The sequence below is a fragment of the Vipera ursinii genome (genome assembly GCF_947247035.1).
Source record: "Vipera ursinii genome assembly, chromosome: 1".
Lineage (NCBI taxonomy): Eukaryota > Metazoa > Chordata > Lepidosauria > Squamata > Viperidae > Vipera > Vipera ursinii.
Genome location: NC_139512.1, coordinates 271472396 through 271496397, shown reverse-complemented (window position 1 = coordinate 271496397; position 24002 = coordinate 271472396). Strand labels below are relative to the sequence as shown.

At 36.2% G+C, this 24002-nt stretch overlaps 1 protein-coding gene across 1 annotated transcript in view; it reads right to left on the bottom strand.

The window, feature by feature from the left end:
* The window catches only part of ADGB (androglobin), a gene marked incomplete at its 5' end in the record, with an annotated part of 93777 nt that overhangs the window by 9504 nt on the left and 60271 nt on the right, over window positions 1-24002 (bottom strand). The window contains 13 exons of the mRNA XM_083348724.1: window positions 1339-1494; window positions 2919-3103; window positions 5327-5438; window positions 6343-6536; window positions 11113-11297; window positions 14297-14484; window positions 14795-14948; window positions 15631-15765; window positions 15875-15968; window positions 17532-17663; window positions 19858-19993; window positions 21706-21873; window positions 22360-22474. Of these exons, the coding sequence (XP_083204850.1) occupies window positions 1339-1494; window positions 2919-3103; window positions 5327-5438; window positions 6343-6536; window positions 11113-11297; window positions 14297-14484; window positions 14795-14948; window positions 15631-15765; window positions 15875-15968; window positions 17532-17663; window positions 19858-19993; window positions 21706-21873; window positions 22360-22474 (1954 nt within the window). The remainder of the gene's footprint in view (window positions 1-1338; window positions 1495-2918; window positions 3104-5326; window positions 5439-6342; window positions 6537-11112; window positions 11298-14296; window positions 14485-14794; window positions 14949-15630; window positions 15766-15874; window positions 15969-17531; window positions 17664-19857; window positions 19994-21705; window positions 21874-22359; window positions 22475-24002) is intronic.

Genomic DNA, 24002 nt, shown 5'->3' with positions numbered 1-24002 from the left:
AATTCCTGGAAGACGGCAGGGACAAATCACTTTCATATTGATACCAAACACTGACAAGTCTAATAGTCACTATGAGATGATTTCAGCTGGAAGCAGACTTACTAATAACAATTCAATTAATATTTCACATTAAAGTGAGTTTAAAGTAAACCATGGAATACAGCCTAATAGTGATGAAGGTAAAAAAATGATATAGTTAATAGGCTAAACATAGTCTTGGAGTAAGAATTGTAAATCTAAATTAGTAAAGAACCACATCAGTTCGTGACATGAATATAAACGTTTAAGTGGCAAGTTTATTTTTTGTACAGCACAATCTAATGTCTATTAACTCAGACATTCCTCAGTGAATTCAATGGGATCCTTAAAGTGAATACTGAGTTTAAAATGCTTTGCAATTTATGGCAAAATATTTTGCATTTTATTATTTTTGGGATGAAATGAAATTCCCGGTTCAGCAATAAAATAAAATAGGGGGAAATTAATATTTCAGTCCCATGCACAAAGCCAAAAGAAGCAAAAGGCAAGCAACTTCTATCTTGTTGCCAAGAAAACTGTATAGATGTGTCTATGGAACCACCAGACGATCAGATCACTGTGAGCACATTAAAAAAACAACAACATGCAATTAATTCAGGTGCATGTCTTGTTAAAATGAGCAAGTTTTATTTCAGATTTAAATGTTCTTAAGATTTAATTCTCAGGTTTCTAATTTTACGTTGATGTACAGGTAGTCTTTGACTTCCAACAGTTCATTTGTTGTAAGTGTGATCAAAATTTGGATGCTTGTCAACAGCTTAATATTTATGACAGTTGCAGTGTCCCGGGGTCATGTGATCAGCTTTTGTGACCTTCTGACAAGCAGGGTCCATGGGGAAGCCAGATTCACTTAACAACGTTACTAACTTAACATCTGCAATGATTCACTTAACAACTGTGGCAAGAATGACTGTAAAATAGGGCAAAACTCACTTAACAAATGTTTCACTTAGCACCATAAATTTTGGGCTGAATTGTGGTCGTAAGTTGAAGACTACCTATTTCAGTATAAGGTAAGAACAACGGTCTCCAAGTTGCATACAAATATAGTCATCATCACATCTTCCTAACGCAAAAGTCCATAGTGGAATTCAGGAGTTTCTTGATTTGAAATTTAGATTTTATTCCAGCAATCAGGGCCAATAGAACTCTACTCCTAAGTCTTTTAAGCATTTCCTGCATTTGGCGCTGATAAATCAGTATTTGGAATTGTTTTGTTTCCCCCCCCCACCCAGATAGGAATTGCTTTGTCTCAGTAGTTTTCATGTTACATGTTGAAAGAAAGCATGACTTTGTCACCTTGATGGCTCTTCCTGGTTCTGCAGCCTCCCAAGCTTGCTTCATAGCCTTGATCTCATCGGCTCTCTCAGTATCTTTCTTCAGATCAACTGCATCCGTCTCATTTTGTTCAACAACGAGGCGCAAAATCCAGAAGGGTTTGTTGGGATCAGACTGCTGGAAAAGAAGTACACAGAGCAGAAGCAGACAGGCGCAAGTGGCTCCGTTTCCTACTGACTTTCACATTCAGAATCTCTCCCAGAGAATTATTGTGATAAAATTTTATTGACAAATATAGGCATGACCCTAGTGAAGTGTGTATTGGCAAATGCTGTGCACTGATTTATTTATTTATTTATTTATTTATTTGACAAATGCACGTCTTAACTAATAGTGGCAATCAAAATTGTTTTATAACAGAAAAAGGATGCAGTTGAGTCAGTGGACTTGGACTTAACGCCAATGAGCAAAAAAAAATTCATGACATCAAAGCATGTTAAAGCAACGAATTCCGTGGAGGGATTCATATATTAGATGCAATTTAATGGGAAGAAGATTGGTGGCCAGCAGTTAACCAGCAGCAAGATGGATGGACTGAAGTTACAGTGGTGACGAATGCACTGCTGGAACATGTGAAGGTTGAAAATCTTTCTGTATCATCTCGGAGAATCAGTACCAACGTGCCACCCATCTCACAGTTTAATATATCTAAAACATGCAATCTGAATTTTAAAAACATATTTGTCAGTTTTTTTATATGGATCATGAATATACTTAAGAAAATGGGTACAGATCATCCTCGCTTAACAATCCTAATTAGGACTGGCAGGTCTACTGCTAGATGAAGCACTTATTTAAGCAAAACATCATGTGACTGTCATACTTAACAAGAGCAATCCCAGTTACAGTTGTTAAAAGGAACACCAGTGGTCCTTAAGCGAATCATCATGTGATCATAACTCGAGACCTCCTGCTGGTTTCCTCACTGACTTTGCTTTTTGGAAGCTGATTAGGAAGCTTGCAAATAGTAACCATGTGACTGCTACAACTATCATAAATATATGACAACTGTCAAGCACCAGAATGATGATCACTTGACAACGGGAACACCGTGGTGGTGGTGGTGGTGGTGGTGATGGTGGTAAGTGCAAGACCGAACGTAAGTCACTTTTTTCCAGCACTGTCATTACTTCAAACTGTTGCTAAATGAATGGTTGTTAAATGAAGACTTCCCGTAATATCTTTCCTCCAAGTCCCATGCATGGGCAACTGTGACTTGAATAATGTAGTTAGTATTACAATGTCATTGTCATATCAAACTTAAAAATGTAATGATAATATTATCAAACCAGATACCATTCTGGATTTCAAGATAGATATCTCAAGGTAACAACATACCAGGGCTCAACTACGACAATTTTAGGCAGTGTACTAATATTGGGGGTCGGGTATGGGTGGGGTAAAAAACAAAGAAGAAGAAAAAAATCTGTTTTCCCCTCTTAACTGTAATATGGGAAAGACAGGAGTAGGCCAAGAAGCAAACCCTGAGAAGTCTAGGCTGTTACTTTGGACGTTTACAATTTACAGTCATTTATCCTTACCTGTGATTCTGGTCTAGCAGCGGATACTGGTTTCTCTTTAGGTGCTTTTTCGGCTTTGTCAGTTGTTTTTTCCTTGGTTTTTCTAGTGGTTTTGGAAGAACCTGCAGACTTTTGACTTTCCAAATTGCTGTGGATGTCTGGACTTAAGACAGATATATTCTCTTCGTGTCTCTCAACGGGACGAGCTGCATATAATTTTATTCAAATGACAATATTAAGCACTCATGACCTAAAATTTTTGTGCTTGAATATCTTTTTCTCAGATCCATATACCAAACGTACACAGAGGTATAGTCAACATTAAGTGAACGTTCTTTTCATGCAGTGTGACTTCCTGTCCCTTTCCACCCAATTTTCCAGAGCAGACGGGGGAGATGTGTAGACCGGCACAGGGAGAGGCAGCTGAAGCAGAAGCAACTTTCTGGTAGACAAATAACGTTGGAATACAGTCATTCCCACATACCATTACAAAGCATTTTTATTCTTTTAAGCACAACCATTTTTTTGTGTGTGCTGTGTTTGGTTTATTCTACGCACTATATCTTTTCCTCTGTGCTTTGTAGAAAACATTTCTCTTCTTTTTTTAGCAATTATTTTCTTGTTTGCATTTCCCCGCAATCGGGAACGGTTTCCTTATGTCTTGTTTTCTCTTGCCTTTTGCTGGCATCGTGAGGCAATATTTTAAACTAAAATGGTGTCTTCTCCTCAGCATTCATTTCCTAGCATAAATACTTACGTTTTCTACTGGAATTAAACCAGGAGACAACTTCTAAAATTTGTACTTTTTCTCCCTTAATTTAAAAATGTCAAAAAATGATCTACGTGCTGTGCTCTAGCTACTTAAACTAGACAATAATAATTCACTGCAGATGGCACTGTTGCCTTATATTATGAAATAAGAAATGTTAAGATTTGAAGCAGCCGTTTTCTATTAATGCACAATGATCTGGAAATTACCAGTAAAGTACATTTGGGTAGACATAACAGAATCTGTCAGTTTTAGTTTCAATCACATTATAATTTTCCTGACAGTTTTCCCGTTCTATATTATTTTAAGTATTTTGCCTCAAAATTAAACTGTATCCATGAAAAGACATATGCACATTGATTTCAATACATTTATTCCCAACTGTGCATACTTTCCAAAATTATCTGGCTTCATTATAATGTATGTTTGTGTACATTTATCAATTTCCCTTAGCTTACCTGCTTACAACATGTACGTTAAAGTTGTATGACTTGGTTGTTGTCTTCTAAACTTATTCGGTCTTTCTTCATATATTTACTTTGTGATCTGAACATCATTCATTCCGCCTTAGAAACTGCTTCAATGTATTTCCTTTATATCGATCACTCACATTTGTATTCAATCCATATTCATTCAGCATTCATTCATTTCCCATCTCTTTTTCTTTTTACCACACACATTTAGATATTCCATTCTCAGTGCACTAAATTTATTTTTATGTTTCTTCTAGGATAATTCTTTTGTATAACAATACACCCAGAAGTGCTGGAATTCTGTTGCTTATCCCTCATCTATTTTTTTTTTAAAAAATGCTTCCACAAAACTGTTTTGTTTCTTTTAAGCACGAACATTTTTTTGTGCTGTATTTGGTTTATACTGTGCAATATATCTTTTTCTCTATCTTTTGCAGAAAACGTTTCTCTTCTTTTTTTTGTAGCAATTATTTTCTTGTTTGCATTTCCCACAATCCACAGCCTCTTTCATTTCATCAGGACTCTTTTTTCATATTTGCCATTGGCATAATTCATTTCATTCTGTTCCAAGCAGCTTATGCACCCTCTTTTCTTCTGTCTACTTAATATTTCTTCTGTTGAGAGATTAATTTATATTTTCATATGATTTTGTTTAGGACTTGTGCTTTTACTTCGTTCCTTTTCTTCCATGTCCATTTTCCTTGCATTCTTAATACTATCATAAGCTTACCCATATAATTTACAAAATCTGGTGGATGCTTTAACTGCTAGACGCTTTAAATGAGCTGACACTCCCTCATTTATGAGGTAAAAGAGGCGGGGCGGTATTTCTTCAGGAGTTCAATCACTTTGGGGCGTTTGATTTTTATTATGACTGGATGATAGGATATCATTCATTGTTATTTAAAGTGGTTTATTCGTTTTATTGTTTTCATTCATTGTTAGCTGTGTTTTTATTTCTCTTATGTAAACTACCTAGAGCAGGGGTCTTCAAACTTGGCTGGCTGAGGAATTCTGGGAGTTGAAGTCCACAAGTCATAAAAGGGCCAAGTTTGAAGACCCCTGACCTAGAGTCACACTGGAAAGTGGTGATATATTGGAAATAAATGGATTAATACAGCATATTAAGAATTAATTTTAACCGCTATGACACTTTTCATCAATAAATACCTAACACAGTGACTTACCTTTGATTTCATTTTTTTCTAATTCTTTTAGTGCCTGAACAAATACAATTTGACTTTCAGTAAGTGGCCAACTATTATATAACACTGAAGCTTGTATAATATATTTGTGGGTCTGTAAAATTGAAAAACAATACATTACAATTTCATATATAAAGTTATTGGTTTAAGTCAATAACATTCTCCTTGACTGCTATTTTAAAACATTGTAGCTTCAGACAATGGAAGGAAAGAAGAGCTAAAACAGGATGTTTGAGGAATTTGACCATGGCAGTTATATAAAAACAACGTATCTGGTCTTTTAGGTTAATATGTCAGTGGCAAATTCTATTTTCATTTGAATTTCATTTAAATTTGCTATTTTTTAAGTTTAATACTATTTTTATAGTTCAACTGTATATCATCATAGTCCACTGTAAAATCTCTAAGCTAAGATATAAGCTATGAAAAATCTAGGCTGTAACATAAAAATAAACAAAAAAAAATCCATGGTAATTTTTTAGCAAAAAGCCAAAATCCATAACATTAAATCTCATAAAATTGTTAATTTAATAACCATACTAGAATCACACAAATCAATAGCTTAATTACGCAGAACATGGCATTTTGTTAAAGTTCAGTCTTTATTGCTCTTCAGATTAAACATTTTGATAACACCCATAATTTAATATACATTTATACATTTGAACGATTTTTTTTTGCAGATCACGTGGAAATGAAATCAAATGACCTTACTAAAATAGCCCAAAAGATTTAGCCATTCCTTGGGAAAAGAGAAAGAGCTCGGAGGGATCAAAACGGAGAAATAGTCGTAAAACTGTATGCAAAATTCACGTGTGGAAATCAGGCTGGTTTTCTTTGTCGCAAGATTTTGCCATGCTTGGGAGAAAAATCTCACGACGCCAAGTTTTACCAAATCCTGAATCATCTTGGTGAAACACATAGGACAAACTTAGGGTAGGATGCTTATTCCACTAGGAAAGAATTTAAGGGGCTAAATATCAGTTCATATCTCTCACCTGTTGAAGCAAATTTTCATCAACAGTAGGAAGAGCAGGAATATCTTCTTCTGTTGAAACTGAGCTTTCCTGTGATGCCTTGGGCGAAGACTTAATGGTCTTCTGAACTGTCACTGTACCTTTCTTCTTCGGGGCTACAACTTCAGCTTCTTTTTTGGGCGTGCTTTGCACTACACCACCTTTACTTGCTGCTGCTGAGAAAGGAAGAATAGCTTTAAAGCGATTCAAACAAGTATCATGTTCTGAATAATATTGCATCGTATATATTGTAGGAACATCCTTTTTTTCACTGATCTATTGGTTGATTCCTTTCATCATTTGCAACTACGTGCCTCACATGCTTTCCAAAAAAAGACTTGTACAAGGTGGCAGAGCATAGAAAAAATATATTTTTCACAGTTAAAATTCATTCACTATGAAAATATTTTAAAATCTTAACTTGGAATTTGACAATACACACCAACATATATGATGCTGTTTCTGATGGCATCTAGATTTTAGATACCAAAAGAAAAACAAAAAATATTAAAAATATGTAGACTATAGCGATAACTCCACCTATATCCCAATTAAAAGATATAATAAAAAATCAAGGCACGTCTTCCTTAGTAGACAATATCTGATAAGCAACAAACAACAACAGGAACAATCAAGGAAGAAACAATACTCAAATCAAGGAACCATCAAAAAAACCCCTCCAACCAAGACTGACAGGACAAGCTCCTAGGCACAAACAAGCAGCAAATTCCACTTCTTCAGATTACCTATTCTGGTAACGAAATATCTGCAGAAAAACAACGAAACTCAGAGAACACCAAGTACCCTTAATTAAGAGTAATATTGCTGACAATAACTCCATAGTAAATTCTTAAAGGCCTTCCAGAAGAACTAGATTTTTACCAGTTTCCAGAAGACCATGAGAATGAAGTTCATTCTCACCTCGGCTGGAGGCTGTTTCCTAACAGAGAAGCCCTCACAAAGAACAGATCCTTTTGCTGCACTTCCTGGTAGTTGGAGATCCTTAGGAGATGCTCTTAGCCATCTTAATCAGGGAAAATTAACTTCTTAAATACTCAGGCTCTGAACCATATAAGGTTTTTAAGAAAGCAATTGAATTCTTCACTGTATTCAGCAACATAGTAGTAACCACGCAGACTCCTGCAGAAATGATATAATAATGTAGCAGCACCACTGAACAGTGAGCACATGAACTGTTGCATTTTGGATCACCAGAAGTATCTGATTGGTACTCAAAAGCCTTCCCATGTAGTGTGAATACGGTTATCTAACTGGGAGATGGTAAGGGCACAAGCAATTCTTCTCAATACATCATGTTTCAGCTAAGGCTGCAACTGGTGAACCAGCCAAAGATTAAAGCCCACATGGCCATGACTTCCATCTGCTTTTCTGATAGAAGTTCTGAGTCTATGACGTATTTATTTAATTAGATCACAAGACTTTTCTCTCTGGGGATAAACAATTCAATCAAGAGGCAAAGTTAGTCCTGGCTTTTAAATTAACAGCAGTTTTATTTTGGTTCAGTTTTATTTTTATTTATTTTTATTTTAATTCCATTTATATCCCGCCCTTCTCCGAAGACTCAGGGCGGCTTACAAGCTTAGCAGTAGCCTTCATTCTATGTATATGCCTGCTTATTAGGGCTTTCACACACACCCCAAGTGGCATTATTACAAAGTCAGCTTATTGCCCCCAACAATCTGGGTCCTCATTTTACCTACCTCGGAAGGATGGAAGGCTGAGTCAACCTTGAGCCTGGTGGGATGCGAACCTGCACTAATTGCAGGCAGCTGGTGTTACTTAAGGAGGCATTAGCCCACTGCTCCACCAAGTTTTGCTTTTGTTTCTCCCCACCCAAATTCTGATAGCCCCCAGGCAATGAGTTACAATTTCTATCACATCTCGAATTGGGCCTGGGGTGGGTGGAGTTACCCAGCATATTGATGGCACTTCATCCTGAATCAGCTGAAATCTTCTCGATAGTGGTTTCATGTAGAGGCTAAACACAATAGAAGAACTGGATTCTGAGGCAATCCTATAACAGAGTGCCCAAAGGCTTGACCTCTCCTTGTCCCTAACATCACTAATGAGAACTGCCTGCCTAAACAATAAACTCCCAAACCAGTAGTCCAGAAGGATACCATGATCATCAGTAGTGAAGATTACAGGAGGTTTATGTAATGGTATGTGAGAATGACCTTGGGAGACAGGAGAAAGAGCTGCAGTCTAGACAATAGTCTGATGAACAAAGTTTGAGTCCAAAAGAAAAAGGGTGGCAAAAGCATCTGGCATCGCCATAGCACACAAACCTACTAAAGTCTTCCAAAACATCCTAAGTAAATTAAAATATCTGCAGCCCCAGAAGAATAAACAGAAGACATCTACAACATACAGTATAAGGACTATAATAGACACTATGTAGGACAAACATGGAGACTAGCAGAGCACATCCATGAACACCAACCAGCAATCAGAACACATGAAAACTCTTTTGTTTCCAACACATGGACAGACTTCATCATAATTTCAATTGGAAAACTGTGGGAAACTGTGAGCATCCTAGACCAAACCAAGACTTTTAGAGCCTTGGTGGAGCAGTGGACTAATGCCTCCTTAAGTAACACCAGCTGCCTGCAATTAGTGCAGGTTCACATCCCACCAGGCTCAAGGTTGACTCAGCCTTCCATCCTTCCGAGGTAGGTAAAATGAGGACCCAGATTGTTGGGGGCAATTAAGCTGACTTTGTAATAATGCCGCTTGGGAGGGGTGTGAAAGCCCTAATAAGCAGGCATATACATAGAATGAAGGCTACTGCTAAGCTTGTAAGCCGCCCTGAGTCTTCGGAGAAGGGCGGGATATAAATGCAATTAAAATAAAATAAATAAATAAAGACTAAAAACGCTAGAGAATTCCTGGCACTCAGACAGATCAGCCATCAACAGACATACAAAGATAAACAACATCTACATACCATTAAACAGAGATAATCAAAAAGCCAAAAAGGAAGCAAAAAAGTCAAAACATCTTGCCAGAAATCAACACCCAGCTAAGCAGAGATTAACACCAGGGTTATACTAGACTAACAGTGAGCTAACCAATACTAGACCCACAACAGGTTAACAATACCCTAGTCAAGGAATTATCAAGTCAGACAAACAAACAGTAAATAATAGCCTAAGCAAGGAACCACAAGAACAGTTTCACCAACACTCTCAGGGCAAGCCACTGGTGTATAAAAAAAGACAGTAAACCTACTCTCTTCTACCTAGTTGGTGAAATAGATATTTTCAAGAAAACAACCATGTACAGAAAGCATCAAGGACTCACAATTCAACCCTGAGCTACCAATATTCTCTTCTACTGATACTGATAGAAGTATCTCCCAACATCAGATCATGTCTCATCTGCTCCAAGGTAAAATTGAGACCTAATATGTGTTTAACTGCATGTATTGGGTTTGTACACAGGCTAATGTTACAGAGACACACCATGGTTGATCCCAGAAAGTAGAGTTTAAAGGCAAGTGGAACTTGCTAATATTATAAGCAAATTGATATCCACCTCTGGAATGAGATCAAGCAGCTTGGGAGGGATATTCTCATGCAACCAGGATGACATAGTACAATAGTAGCCCCTCCCAGGATTAAATATTTGCTGTAATAATCCTCCACTGGTTTGTAATTGTCTTACTCCATCCTGTATGTTTCCAGATCTGTTACCCATTTGATCACAGATTTACTGCAGACAAATCTGTCATTTAAAAATATCAACCTAAGTGCAAGGTCTCCAGCCCTCTGGATATTTGGCTGTGGCATTCAGAATTCATCTATATTGTCCCATCACACATAAAGAATGGCCTCTGACAATGAACTTGATAAAGTAAACGACTTATATAAAGACAAGCATTCCCAAACAAAGGATTCCCTTCCCAAGGGAAATACATTTTCAATGATTCACTTTTTAAAAGGGTTGTGATTCACTGGTCTTTATTTATACTTCAAAACAAATTATTCTACTGGAACAAACAAAGGCAAGTAAAACAAGTTTCTTTGAAGAGATGCTTGGAAAAAAATGTGCTGCTTCAATTATAATTTGGAGTTATCAAATTATAAGTCAGGAAGATGCCAGCAACTTAAAGCAAGGATTACATTTTTAAACAATTTCAGAAGCATTGCTCAAGAAGAATGGGCATGTTGTCAAAACAGTCTTTTGGTTCTCCTTTTACCCACACATGCCCAAGAAACAGTTGTGGTATCATAAAGTTTGAGAACCTTTCAGATATATATTAAAATGATTAAAATTGTGTGTTTGTGTGTGTATTTTAAGGGTATGGCTGACTGACGAGAACAAATGAGTTTGAAATGGCCATATCAGTCTCCCTTTAATTCTTTGTTAGCAATCCAAAAAATTTACACAAATAATGAGTTGTATATATATATATGTGTATACACAGACACACACACACACACACACACACATTTGGTGACTGTGGCCCTCACTCCTATGTGAGACAAGCAGGTTACATAGCAAGCGCATTGCTACTACTTTTCCTTGTAGAGCAGCAGCATGGGACTCTGTAGAAAACCATTTCTTGTCATTAACAGTGCCATAAATTAAATTCCTAGTGAAAACATTGACATACATACAAACACACACACACACATACACACACACACACGTACGTAAAAATACATTCAAGATTGCCATCATCACAATCATCATTGTCATCTAGCAAAAGCATAGAATACTGACACAGACTACTTAAAGGCCTTTCAGAAGACATGAAATGAAATGCAGGAATGATAACATGACCCTTCCCAGTAGAACTCGCCGTCTCTTCCTCAGAATCCAGAACTTGTAGTTTAATTATAGTATCCGATTTAGAAGTCTGTACCTGCACAGTAGCAATAAGTGGTATTGTAACTTTTACTAAATATCTAAAGGGGGGAAAAATCAAGATAGAAAACAAATAAATAATAATGTCATAATTCTCTTCACCAAATCAAATTCTATTTTATTTTTATTCAAGAAAACACTGTTTCTAAGCCCTGTGAAAATAAGGTTTGATATGAAAATTATATACTATATATATTTAGAAATACGTACTTGCTGCTACTCAAATAAGTAGAGCACCAATGTTACAGTATTACAATGAAAATGAAGTTAACATTTAATATTTAAAAGTCTCCCAAAAGAAAGAGAAAGCTATTTCTTACCCATTAGTCATAACACCTCAGTGAGAATGAGCAACAAGCTAAATAAGTACACTGAATAACTTTTCCCAATTTGATCCCCATATGATATTTTGTATTATATCTTGAATAATCACCCCAACCCCACCCAAATGCACAACCAATGGCTGAGATATGGGAGTCAATCCAACATACACCAAGGACACCAGATTAAGGAAAGTTGTCGTGAACAGTTTCTACCTAATAAGCTGTTCTCAAAGGAGTCTTAACGGATGTCCCACAGCTTCCATTGTCTTTGTAGAATTTTAATTCTTTTGCTTTGTTAGAGCAAGAATGAGCTTAACGTCCCTGATAATCACAATGAGGTGGTCACTGACCTCGAGCCAGACATCCTAGAATGTGAAGTGAAGTGGGCCTTAGAAAAGCTGAGCAACAACAAAGCTAGTGGAGGTGACAGTATTCCAGCTGAGCTATTCAAAATCTTAAAAGACGATGCAGTAAAAGTGCTACACTCAATTTGCCAGAAAATTTGGAAAACTCAACAGTGGCCACAGGATTGGAAAAGATCAGTTTACATTCCAATTCCAAAGAAAGGCAGTGCCAAAGAATGTTCAAATTATCACACCGTTGCATTCATTTCTCATGCTAGTAAAGTTATGCTTAAAATCCTACAAGCTAGACTTCAGCAGTATGTGGATCGAGAACTACCAGAAGTACAGGTAGGATTTTGAAGAGGCAGAGGAACTAGAGATCAAATTGCCAACATACGCTGGATCATGGAGAAAGCTAGAGAGTTCCAGACACATCCACAGCTGAGCGTCCTTTTGGGTTTGGCCCAGTCGCTTCATTCTTTCTGGCGCTACTAGTACTAGCCCTCTGCTTCATTGACTATGCTAAAGCCTTTCATTGTGTGGATCATAACAAACTGTGGCAAGTCCTTAAAGAGATGGGTGTACCAGACCATCTTATTTGTCTCTTGAGAAACCTATATGTGGGCCAAGAAGCATCAGTGAGAACTGGACACGGAACCACTGATTGGTTCAAAATTGGGAAAGGAGTCCGGCAAGGCTGTATACTGTTGCCTTGCCTATTTAACTTATATGCAGAGCAAATTAGGAGAAAGGCAGGGCTAGATGAATCAAAAGTTGGAATTAAGATTGCCGGAAGAAATATCAACAACCTAAGATATGCAGATGATACCACTCTAATGGCAGAAAGTGAAGAGGAACTAAAGAGCTTCTTGTTGCGGGTGAAGAAGGAGAGTGCAAAACATGGGTTGAAACTTAACATTAAAAAACCCAAGATCATGGCATCCGGCCCTCTCAATTCCTGGCAAATAGATGGGGAAGAAATGGAGGTAGTGACAGATTTTATTTTCCTGGGCTCCAAGATCACTGCAGATGGGGACTGTAGAAATTAAAAGACGCTTGCTCCTCGGGAGGAAAGCCATGGCAAATCTAGACAACACACTAAAAAGCAGAGACATCACCCTGTCAACAAAAGTGCGTATAGTCAAGGCTATGGTCTTCCCAGTTGCAATGTATGGCAGTGAAAAAAGGCTGAGTGCCAAAGAATTGAGGCCTTTTAACTCTGGTGCTGGAGAAGACTCCCTTGGACTGCAAGGCGATCAAACCGGTCAGTCCTAGAGGAGATCAACCCTGACTGCTCTTTAGAAGGCCAGATCCTCAAGCTAAAACTCAAATACTTTGGCCACCTAATGAGAAGGAAGGACTCACTGGAGAAGAGCCTAATGCTGGGAAAGATTGAGGGCAATAGAAGAAGGGGACGACAGAGAATGAGGTGGCTGGCTGGAGTCACTGAAGCAGTAGGCGTGAGCCTAAATGGACTCCAGAAGATGGTAGAGGACAGGAAGGCCTGGAGGAACGTTGTCCATAGGGTCGCGATGGGTCAGATACGACTTCGCAGCTAACAATAACAACAGTTTTCTTATATTAGTTTTGATCTGAACATGTCGGGTGGAATTATGTTGGAAAATCTGGCTGCTGATAGGGAATACAATTTTTAAATTATCCCCATAGAAAAGAAGTAACTAGTTGATAAGTCCATCACTCTTGTTTTCATTTAGTGTGAACTTAACACTCAGGCCTGTAGAGTAATTTGAAGTAGGTCAATTGATTCAGTTTTCTCTTGGCTATGAGACTATGGCCATACTAATGTGCCTCCCTTTTCCTATTGTGTATTTATTCATTATATGTTTATCTAATTATAGCCAATAACAAAACTGGAACTGGAAAGCTGTTCTTTTATTCATGCTGCCTCTAATATTTCTAAACAAATATCCAGCAATATTAGACCATCTTCCTTAATCTTTCATATTTTTAATTAATATTATTCATTAGAGGAATACCGTAATGAAATGTACTGATCAGGATGGAAAGAATTGCAAATTGTACTGAAGTAGTTTTCAGTGTATTTATTAGTATTTATTACCTTTCATTACATTATTAATTGCAGTATCACCTGCATTTGACCTATTGACCTATAATTATAATACCACCCCACACGCACACCCACAGAGAAAGGCTGCGTAGATTGCGTCATTTTCCAGGCTTGCACAATTGCTTTGTAAGCTGCTTCTGAGCATCTCTCCACATGTGAAATATTCCTTTTCAAGTACTTGCTCAGCCCTCTGATATTAGGTACTAAAAATAATTTCTGTGCAATGAAATGTATAGTACTAGTAGTAACAATGTGCAAATAACTTTGCCTTTTTCATATTTTACCTGAATATGATATGCTTATCATTTGGCAAATAATAGTCTTTAACTTCTTTAACAGCAAACATGTTGTTTACAGCTTCACGAGAGAGAAACGGAAGGGGAGAGTAAGAACTTATAAGCCGAAGCCTTACTTTCCCAGCCGGCACAGGTGATTCACCAGTCTGAATTTCAGCCATGAAAGTATATCCTTTCTAAAATAAAAAAGTTAATTAACCGAAATGTTTAAGACGATGCTTAAACATGAAAGCTTCAAGAGTTTGAAAGTTTTAGTAGTATAGACTGTCAATGAATTTATTTTGAATTGATTCTTAAATTAAAAATTTAAAGCTCAAAGCAGTTTTAGCCTAATCAGTTTGTCATCAGATACTGAATCACTGTCTCTTTTAATATTGACTCTTCAGTTTGAATTGTATCACACTCTTAGTGTGTGTCTGTGTGTGTGTGTGTGTCACAAAAAAAGAGAATGAGTGGCATCACGATCAAGATGTTTATATATCTCACCTTGTTCTTTGTATAAAGATAGGGTGCAACTCTGAGAAAGACTCGAGGAATTTCCTGTAATGTGTCATTGTCAACCACATGCAATACACAGGTTGGAACTGTTGAATAAACTTTTGGTGCAATAATCATGTCTTCTGGAATGTAAAATACTTCTCTACAATAAAAAGAAGAGTTAAAAATAATTTATTTTATATTAAGATTTTTGGAATAAGTCTACTTCTAATTTGTTTGCATGCATGTCCATAACGTTGTTAAATTTTCACACTAAAATACTGTAAGCTCTGCTAACCAAGCCAATATTTATTTAAATAAACATTTTGATATATATATAAGCTGCTAAGAAATGCCCTGCAGTTCTTTGGACAGTTGACATAGGAAATGTATGTTACATTGAGAGGTTTTGAAGTAGCCATTGAGTATAGCAATTTAGAAGGAGTTTTGGCTTTTTTAAAAAAAATGTTTATTAATGTTCATGTCCTGTCAATGGGGAAAAAAATGAAAGTATTGATTTATTTTTTAAATAAAAAAATACTGAGGAAGTCATATAATAAGTTTCTTTCTACATCTCAGACTTAACTTGTTTATAATGAAATTTAGTCTTTCATATTTGTGATATGGAAGGCAGAATCTGAAAGAATACTTAACAGAAAAAGAGATTGCTAAGATTTACCTGAAAGGACACACTTTTTAGTTATAAGGCAGATATCTGAGATTAGGAAAGGGGAACATATACTAGGAAACTTCAGTATGTGGATATTTGGGTCTCAGGTATATTAAGAGAATTAACTGTAAAATAAATTTTATTTCAGATTGGGTTACATCAATAATAAACTCACCTGAAGACTACAAACCAAACATTTGCTTGTTGATCCCCGTAAGTTACAGTATAATCAGCAAAAGTTGTCTTAGTCCATTCATCTTCGTAGCAACGATATTTTTCAACTGACTTACATTTACTTTTAAATATATCTCTGTAAAAGATATCACAGAACGATAGACAACCACTCATCTTACACCAAACTCTGGGTGGCTATCATATTATGGGGTTTGACAAATATGATTTTGCAAGAGATATATTACCTCAAAAACATTAAAGAACATTGTTCAAAATTTGACTCAATTAGACCCCACAACTTTTGAAGTGTTTCTTTGACTTTAGCATTCTCCTTTGTGCCTAAAATTACATAAGAAAAAAAAGCCATTACCATAGCATAAGGTGAATATTTGTAGCACAAAAATAATTTGCATTATCCAAGTATTGTATAGATTTAAATTACTTTCTATCTAATTCTATAAATAAGATTCTAGGCTAGACTTTTAACATATTTGAATATTTCACCCATGCACATATGAATCAGACTGACTCTGCTTGTGTGACCTCACAATCTTGAGTGATGGCGATCATATTTTTCCTGATCACTTGTATCCCCAAAGCTCACTAACCGTCTTTTCCAAAAGCTGGACAGAAAACAGACATGTGATTTCCTGAATATTTTTCAAAGTACATCCACATACCAGTGCAACTTTTCAGAATGATATTTTATTGGGAAAAACTATTTGCCAGAGATGAAGACCTTCAAAAAAAGAAAATAATAAAATCCTATCCAACTAGAAGAAATGGTAGCAAGAGATAGGATCTGATGTATACTATTTGGACCAAGTATGAGTTTCTATTGTGAAACCTTTCACATTGAAAGGTATGAAAATAATGATTTTGTGGGTTAGTGAAGAAACCTAAGCTGTATAATGAGGCACATTTAGTGGAAGGCAAACTTATTTTCTATATCCAACTACATTTTCAGCCTACATATTGGCTACATAAATTCTCAGTTCTTGAAGCTGCTGACATTTTTCTTCCCCCCAGGATCAAAAGATCAAGAAAGAGTAGCCTGTTTACTTTTACATTTTTATTATTTCTTAAGTTGGAGTTACACCTTCAGGTTGATGTGAGAAGTCCCTGTTCAGCAATTTCAATATGTGCTTTTTGGGAGTCTTTGTAGAACATTTTTTTAAACTTCTTATGATAATTAATGTATTTTATTTTATCTCTTTTTCTTAGGTTTCTTCTAGAATTTTGTACTAAACTACAGTTCTAAAACGTATTAATTTAATTTTGTATTTTGATTTTTTTAATGTGGCATATTGGGAGTTGTTTAAAAATAAATCTGTTTTTTTCTTTTTTTATGCTTGACATATGAAAATGGATAGATAAAATAATCATGAGTAGTCATTCCAAACTAATTAATAGGTGATTCAGAAGGATAGTTTTTAATATTAGTAATTAGAGTAATTGAGGAGCACTTATTACTCTCTATTGTCTAACTAATAACTGCTCAGATGTTTTATAAAAATGTTTTACTCACATTTTTTAATTTGGTGGCAGATCAGAATTTTAATAACTGGATCCTTATTAGCTGATTTTAGGCAGTTACAGGTAAACTGAGCTTTGACTAAAAATGTGCTGCAAGCATATTTATTGGAGTTAAATTTGGCAGATAACTTCTGAATCTGTCTCGATGTGAATATATTTTTCTCTAGTCCTTATAAGACTTCTTCCCAAGGGGATTATGTTTTAATTTCTGTCTTTATAAATGAATAATAAGTTGCTTAGAGTTGGATGCATCCCTGACACATCATGAAAGTATTAATAATAAATAATTGTACATTTCTCCCATACATCCCATTAAAAATTCCCAGTTTTCAAAATAATGAATAGATTAATTTGAAGAATCCTGACCTGGTTTTCTGCTATTCATCAGTAGCCTGATATATGTTCCTCTCCATATGGCTTGCAGTTTAACTGCAGCTTCCTCTTCTTCAGGAGTAGACTCTCTATTATGCCAAAGAGAAACACTTGCCTCTGTTGCATCTGAAAATACATAAATACATATGTAATGTATACATAGCACAACAAAAATTAAATTCATAGAATTCATAAAACACAATGGATGACTTGGAATGAAATGTTTTATATAGCTATGATGAACTATCCTTTTTCTTTTAAATTGTTCTACGATCCTATTTGTGAAAACCTTGAGAGAGCTTTTTGCCTGAAAAAGCAGTTAAAATAAATGACCATGTGATTGTTTATAGTATTATGATGAGTTCTAAGTATTAATAGTGAACTCTGTTCTGTAAGTACTGATTTTTATGTATCCCAAATTATATATCAATGCACAAGAAAAAAATACCCCCACACATATAACAATAAAATCCTAAACAAAGGAAACCTCACAAAGACTACAGAGGTATAATCCAAAAAATGTAAACTCAGTGCTTACGCCAAAAGGGATAGAAAACAAAACAGCACCATATCTTGATCATATTATAAATGAGAAGCGTGCTCATTGTTAGAATACTGAATGTAATTTCACTAAGATACTGGAAAATGACTGCAAAAAACTGAAATGGCCACATCATATGAATATCTTCCTTATGAAGAAAAGCTTCAAAAGCTGAGTGTCATTTAATTTCATTCAAAGCATGACTATCAACTAAAAATTTGAAGTTGTAAGATATAGAAGTTATTCTTTTGTTCAAAAAATTATAATTAATATACATGATTTATCAAAAGTATTTATCAGAAGTATTCTAGACTAGATTTATTTTAAATAAATTCATAGGAAAAAAAATCCAAAAACCTTAGGTGAGAGACGCATTGTTCTCTTTTCTGTCAGGAACTAATCAATACTGAAATTCAATTAAAATTTCAAAACATATCTATGGCTGAAACTTTTTCAATGGTCTTGCTAAGTTCCTGCAAGTGTTTAGGGCCACTAGATCTTAATTGCAAAAATCCAAAAGACCACTAGAAGGAAGGAAGAGCTAAAGAAAATTCTTAATCTTCAGTGCCATTATTTGGTGGCATTGGTGTTGAAATGACTGCAGCTCCAAAACTTAGGAAAAAAATTATGAAGACTATGATGTTAGGTTTTACTTAAAAACTTGAAATCTATTTATACATTCGCAATATGGTTATGTATTCAGTATTAGATGTCACATTTATATAATAGTAGGTTGGGCTATGTGAAATGAAGCCATGTCCAACGCATATTGAAGGCTGTGTCCAAACTTCAAAATGACCACTTCACTAGCTTTCAATGATCAACAGCATACACAAAGAAGGTAATACAGTTATTACTACCAGGGAAATGCACAGAAAAATTGTATGTTTCCACTTCTGTTCCAGTCCATCATTTCACATAGTAACACAGCCAGGTACAAAATAAGTCCAGAGGAGTAGAGAATCCTGACGGCAACACAGTGTCATGGGCATATTAGTGACTTAGGCACCACAATAGGGACTCCAAGCCAATGGACTCTGATGAAATGCCTGAGATACATATGCACTTAATGCATTTAACATGAATCAATAAATAAATATTCATTAGGTTAGAATCCAATGTGTCTTCCTAAGAATGGGAATAATTTTTATTTACAGAATGGGAAAGAATGATTCCGCTTTTTTCTCTGAAGGTTCCCATATTATCAAAACAGGTTCTGGAGGATTAGAGAAGATCCTGGAAGAAGATCCTGTGGTGAAAAATATGAATATTGTTACTGGGGAAAAGGATATGGTCTTCATTCACTCTCACCATCTTGGCATGGTTTCTGGGCAAATTCTTCAAACTATTGCCTTCAATTTTCAAGGAATGATAAATGTCCAAAAAATAAAAATTAAACACTTTAACCAGTAGTGGAATTCAAATATGGTTCTCTGTGTGGATGCCACTTCCGGGAAGTCCATTTTGGGCTTGGACAACAAAAAATTAGCTACTGGTTCTGCCAAAGTGGTACGAACAGGCTGAATCCCACCACTGACTTTAACTTCCTCAAATAGGCTTAATAATGTAGAATTTAATAAGCTGTCTTATTTTAGATGTATGAGGCATAAAAAGGACATTTACCATTTTAATGAAGGAATGCTTAACAACGATGCTTTTTGTTTGTCAATGAATGGCTGGATTTACAATATTCACTGATCTTCTCTCTAATTCAACTATCAATTGAATATTTAAAGACAAATATTGCTGATAAATTCTGTCACGACATTCTTATTTTACCTGAGTATTCAGAGTCTTCAAGAGAAACATCACTGAGCTTAAAATCCAGTGTAAAACTTCTGTAAGCAAATTCATAATTGGAAGGAACATTCCCTAATATTTGTTTCACCAGATGCCAAAAAGCATTATTGAAAGCCTACATAAATAAAAATAAACAGCAAATTAATTAAAATAAATATGCATATACATTTTATATATTATAACTAAGAAAACAGACCATTGATATTATATATGCACACACACACACACTCTGTCTGTCTGTCTATCTAAAGTATATTATAATATAACTAAGAAAAAACAAAGTCAAGAAAATAGATGAATCTATTTATTTGGGAACTAGTCCCAAAGATACTTTTTCAAGAGGCAACTGGACTTTGTTTTTCTTTGAAGACATTTCACCTCTCATCCAAGAAACTTCTTCAGCTCTGGCTGGATGGTGCGGAATGGAAGGATTTATATTCCTTGCAGACAGCTGGTCATTTTCATTCTTTTAGAGAGTCACTGAGGCCACTTGAAGGTTTATCTGTGTCCTCAAGGTCACCTCAGTGGTGCAAATGGGTGTGCACGTGGTTTCTTCTTGGAACTGCTGAAAGGATTGTGTTGTAGTTTGGAGATATCGTATCCCTCCCTCTCTATTGAGAGAGGGCTGTTCAATTCTGGCATAGATGGTCTCTTTGACCCCTCTTTCAAACTTGAAAGTCCAATTGCCTCTTGAAAAAGCACCTTTGGCTTTGGGACAACCATGACCTGGATGACTGAGAATCTCCATAAACATTTGGGAACTAGCTTTCACTCCTATTGTATAACTGGGTTATTTTCTTACTATATGAGATTTGATTCGATATCATCCCGTTTTGCTGAGAAGATATTGTAAAATATGTATTCACAGCATCAGATGTATTTATCTGATCATAATATATTGGTTTTCAAAAAATAAAATTCACACCATCTCAGAGACTTGTAAAAATTAGGTGCTGTTTTGGGAGCATATCTGGGAATAAGACAGCTATGGTTCCTATAGATTCCCTACGTGTAAAAATTCTTGTCACCTGAGAAGCAACAGCGGCAAAGCTCTCTGCAGTTATTGCAAATGGGATTCTACACCCTCAGAAGACAGGATTTACATCCTATGGGTTTAGGAATCATCGTATAGTAGCCAGAGAAGTCTAAGTATTATTAGCTGAGAACAGAATGTTTGGTTCTGTGACCTTCTGTTCTATGCCCAAGAGAACAGCAAACATGATAAAGTTGGCTTACCGTAGATCCTCTTAGATGATTTGTAACTGGTATCTGGCCTAGGCTTTTTGTCAGCATTGAAAAATGCCAAGACTTTTCAAATTATTCTGAATTAACCGCATATTTTCTTAAACATATTAATTATATGACAGACAGCATTAAGAAACAATAACTGAAAGAGCATATACAAGTAGTCCTCAAGCTATGACCGCAGTTGAGCGCAAAATTTCTCTGGCTAAGTGAGAAAGATATTAAGTGAATTTTGCCCATTTTACAACCATTCTTGCCACAGTTGTTCAGTGTATGACTGAAGTTGTTCAGTTAGTAACACGGTTGTTAAGTGAATCTGGCTTCCCCATTGACTTTGCTTGTCACAAGGTCGCAAAAGGGGATCACATGACCCCGGGGCACTGCATCCGTCATAAATATACGTCAGCTGCCAAACATCCAAATTCTGATCACGTGACCATGGGGATGCTGCAATGGTCGTAAAGTGTGAAAACCAGTCATAAGTCACTTTTTTCAGCGATGTTGTAACTTTGAACAGTCACTAAATGAACTGTTATAAGTTGAGGACTACTTGTACAAGTTAGCCTTCTTATTTTTTTTTACCTTAGAATGTTCTCTAGCTATTCCTGTGCCATAAAGACCAGGGGGGCAATGTGTTAATTCCAGGGCTTTTATAGCTTTGGGAAGATTTTCTGCATTCCCATAATTAATTAATACATTTCCAATGGCTTTCATTATGGTAGCAGCTTGTTCCATAAAACGATAGCTCTCCTGGGGGAGGGAAAAACATATTTTACTTGCCAATAACTTAAGAACTACTCAAAGTATATTCATATGGCTAATGTGTAAATGGATATAGTACTGTATATACTAACTTATAATGCTCATCAATTCCTCTAATCAGTGACATCATCAAAGCAAACCATCAAAACCCAGGCAGTGCAAGTGTCATCAGGTCATGACTCCATGGATATGATGCGCTATCTAATCCCATCAGGAAAAGGCTGCGTGTCATAGCTAAACTTAATGATTAATATAATCCTTTCCTTGACTGCACTGGCTTATGGTGACCCTAAGATGCAATGCTACTAAAAGCCAATATTTTCAAGCAAGCCCTAGCTGCTTTATTTTTCAAAGCCAAGTATAAAACAAAAATAGAGACTGTAAATAAAATGAAATGAAAAGGGGAAAAAAACCATTATAAACTAAGTAATAGTCAATGAGAACACAAATCCAGTTACTATGGTAACAAAATACCTTTTCAAGATTTGGTAGAACTATATCCTCTTCACCAAATACACATGGCACCATACTACACAGATGGATATTGTGTCCTATGGGAGAACTTGCAGTAAAAAGCAACACGTGGCGGCTACATTTAAAAAAGCAACACATGAAAGTAATTAAATTTTCCAAATATAACATTCATAATTTATTTACACATAATAGAAAAAAGTGGATATAAAAATTCCAGGACTAACATAAACAATGCATGGAAATCTGCATTTCATTTAACCTGCAAAAACATTGGTTAAGTTCCAAAGTAACATGTGCACAGCAATGGAGATATAACGCCTAATCAAAAAATCATTCTGGTAGTTTACTATAGTGGCTAACATTGTGAGATGCAGGGCTTTCTTTCTCATAGAATGCTCAGAACAACGTTCCGGCATCTTTTTTTGCACACACACACACACACACAAAAAGCTTTTGCACAAGCTGTGCTATTCCCTTTATTGGCTTTTGAAAGCCTATTGGCTTTCAAAAGCCAATAGGAAATGCTGCTGAGCGTGCCAAAAGGCCCTGCCGGCAAACGTTGCACAGGCAAGTTGTCTGCAGTGAGGGAAAGTTGGCAGGAACTTTGCACCCCTCCCTGTTGCCCAACTACACCAACTCAACTAGCTAAGTGAAGACAAGGAGTGGGAGGTGGGTTCTGCGGAGTCCATGTGGACTCCTTCCATGTGCTCAGCCGTGTGAGCCAGGCTGGTGGCCTACCCGGTGCTGGACCTGCGCCCCTACTGCCACCTCGTCCTGCACACCTATGTGACCACCCTGGAGCACCTGGCCCTCAATGCTTATACTCTTTGGTTGCGCTGTGCCCTGTTTGCAACTCTGCTACTTACTGAGAGAAAGTTGGTGAAATCGCTTCCCGGGGGCACAAAAGGAGGAAAGATTGCCAAGAAGTGCGCTTACCTGTATACTGGCATTGTGAAGATTCTGGATTTTCCTCTCAGCCTTCCTATCCTAGAAAGATCCAGCAGAGATTGACCAAAAAGTTCATCTCGGGTCTGAGTTCCCATGCAGTGAAAAGGAGAGGGCTTGCAACTTCTGGTTGTAGTTATCCACGTTTCTGCACACTGAGATAATCGGCCACTTATACAAATACAGAGCCTATCATGCTTAATGGATTAGTGATTCACATTTCCCATGGATTGTCTTCTGTCCATGGGAGGGAAGCTTGGTAGATTCTAAATTTCATAATTTTAGTTACTTCTTTGGCAGGGTATATATGAGAACAAGCTGCAAAGGTCTTTAAAAACATGTTTCTCACACATTTATATTTCTGAATCATAAATATTAAATCTTTGTTCTTTTCAATGATCCATACTAATGCTTTAGAAATATAATTTCCAGTTTTAGCTACACTAAGCAAGCAAGTTACACTAAAGCTAAATTTAACGTTACTTGTTAAAGATATTTACTATATTTCAGAATTAGTATTCTTTCAGTCACAATCTTATTCATATTCAATTTAGCTGATTTTAAAATGCGATGTAAAATCATAGCACATAAAAAGAAAACAGCAGAAACAGCTGCAAATTAACTCTATGCTTAGCAACATTTCCATTTAATCAAAGTTCTTGCTCTTTCCAAATCTATTTCAGGGTTTACTTTCTATA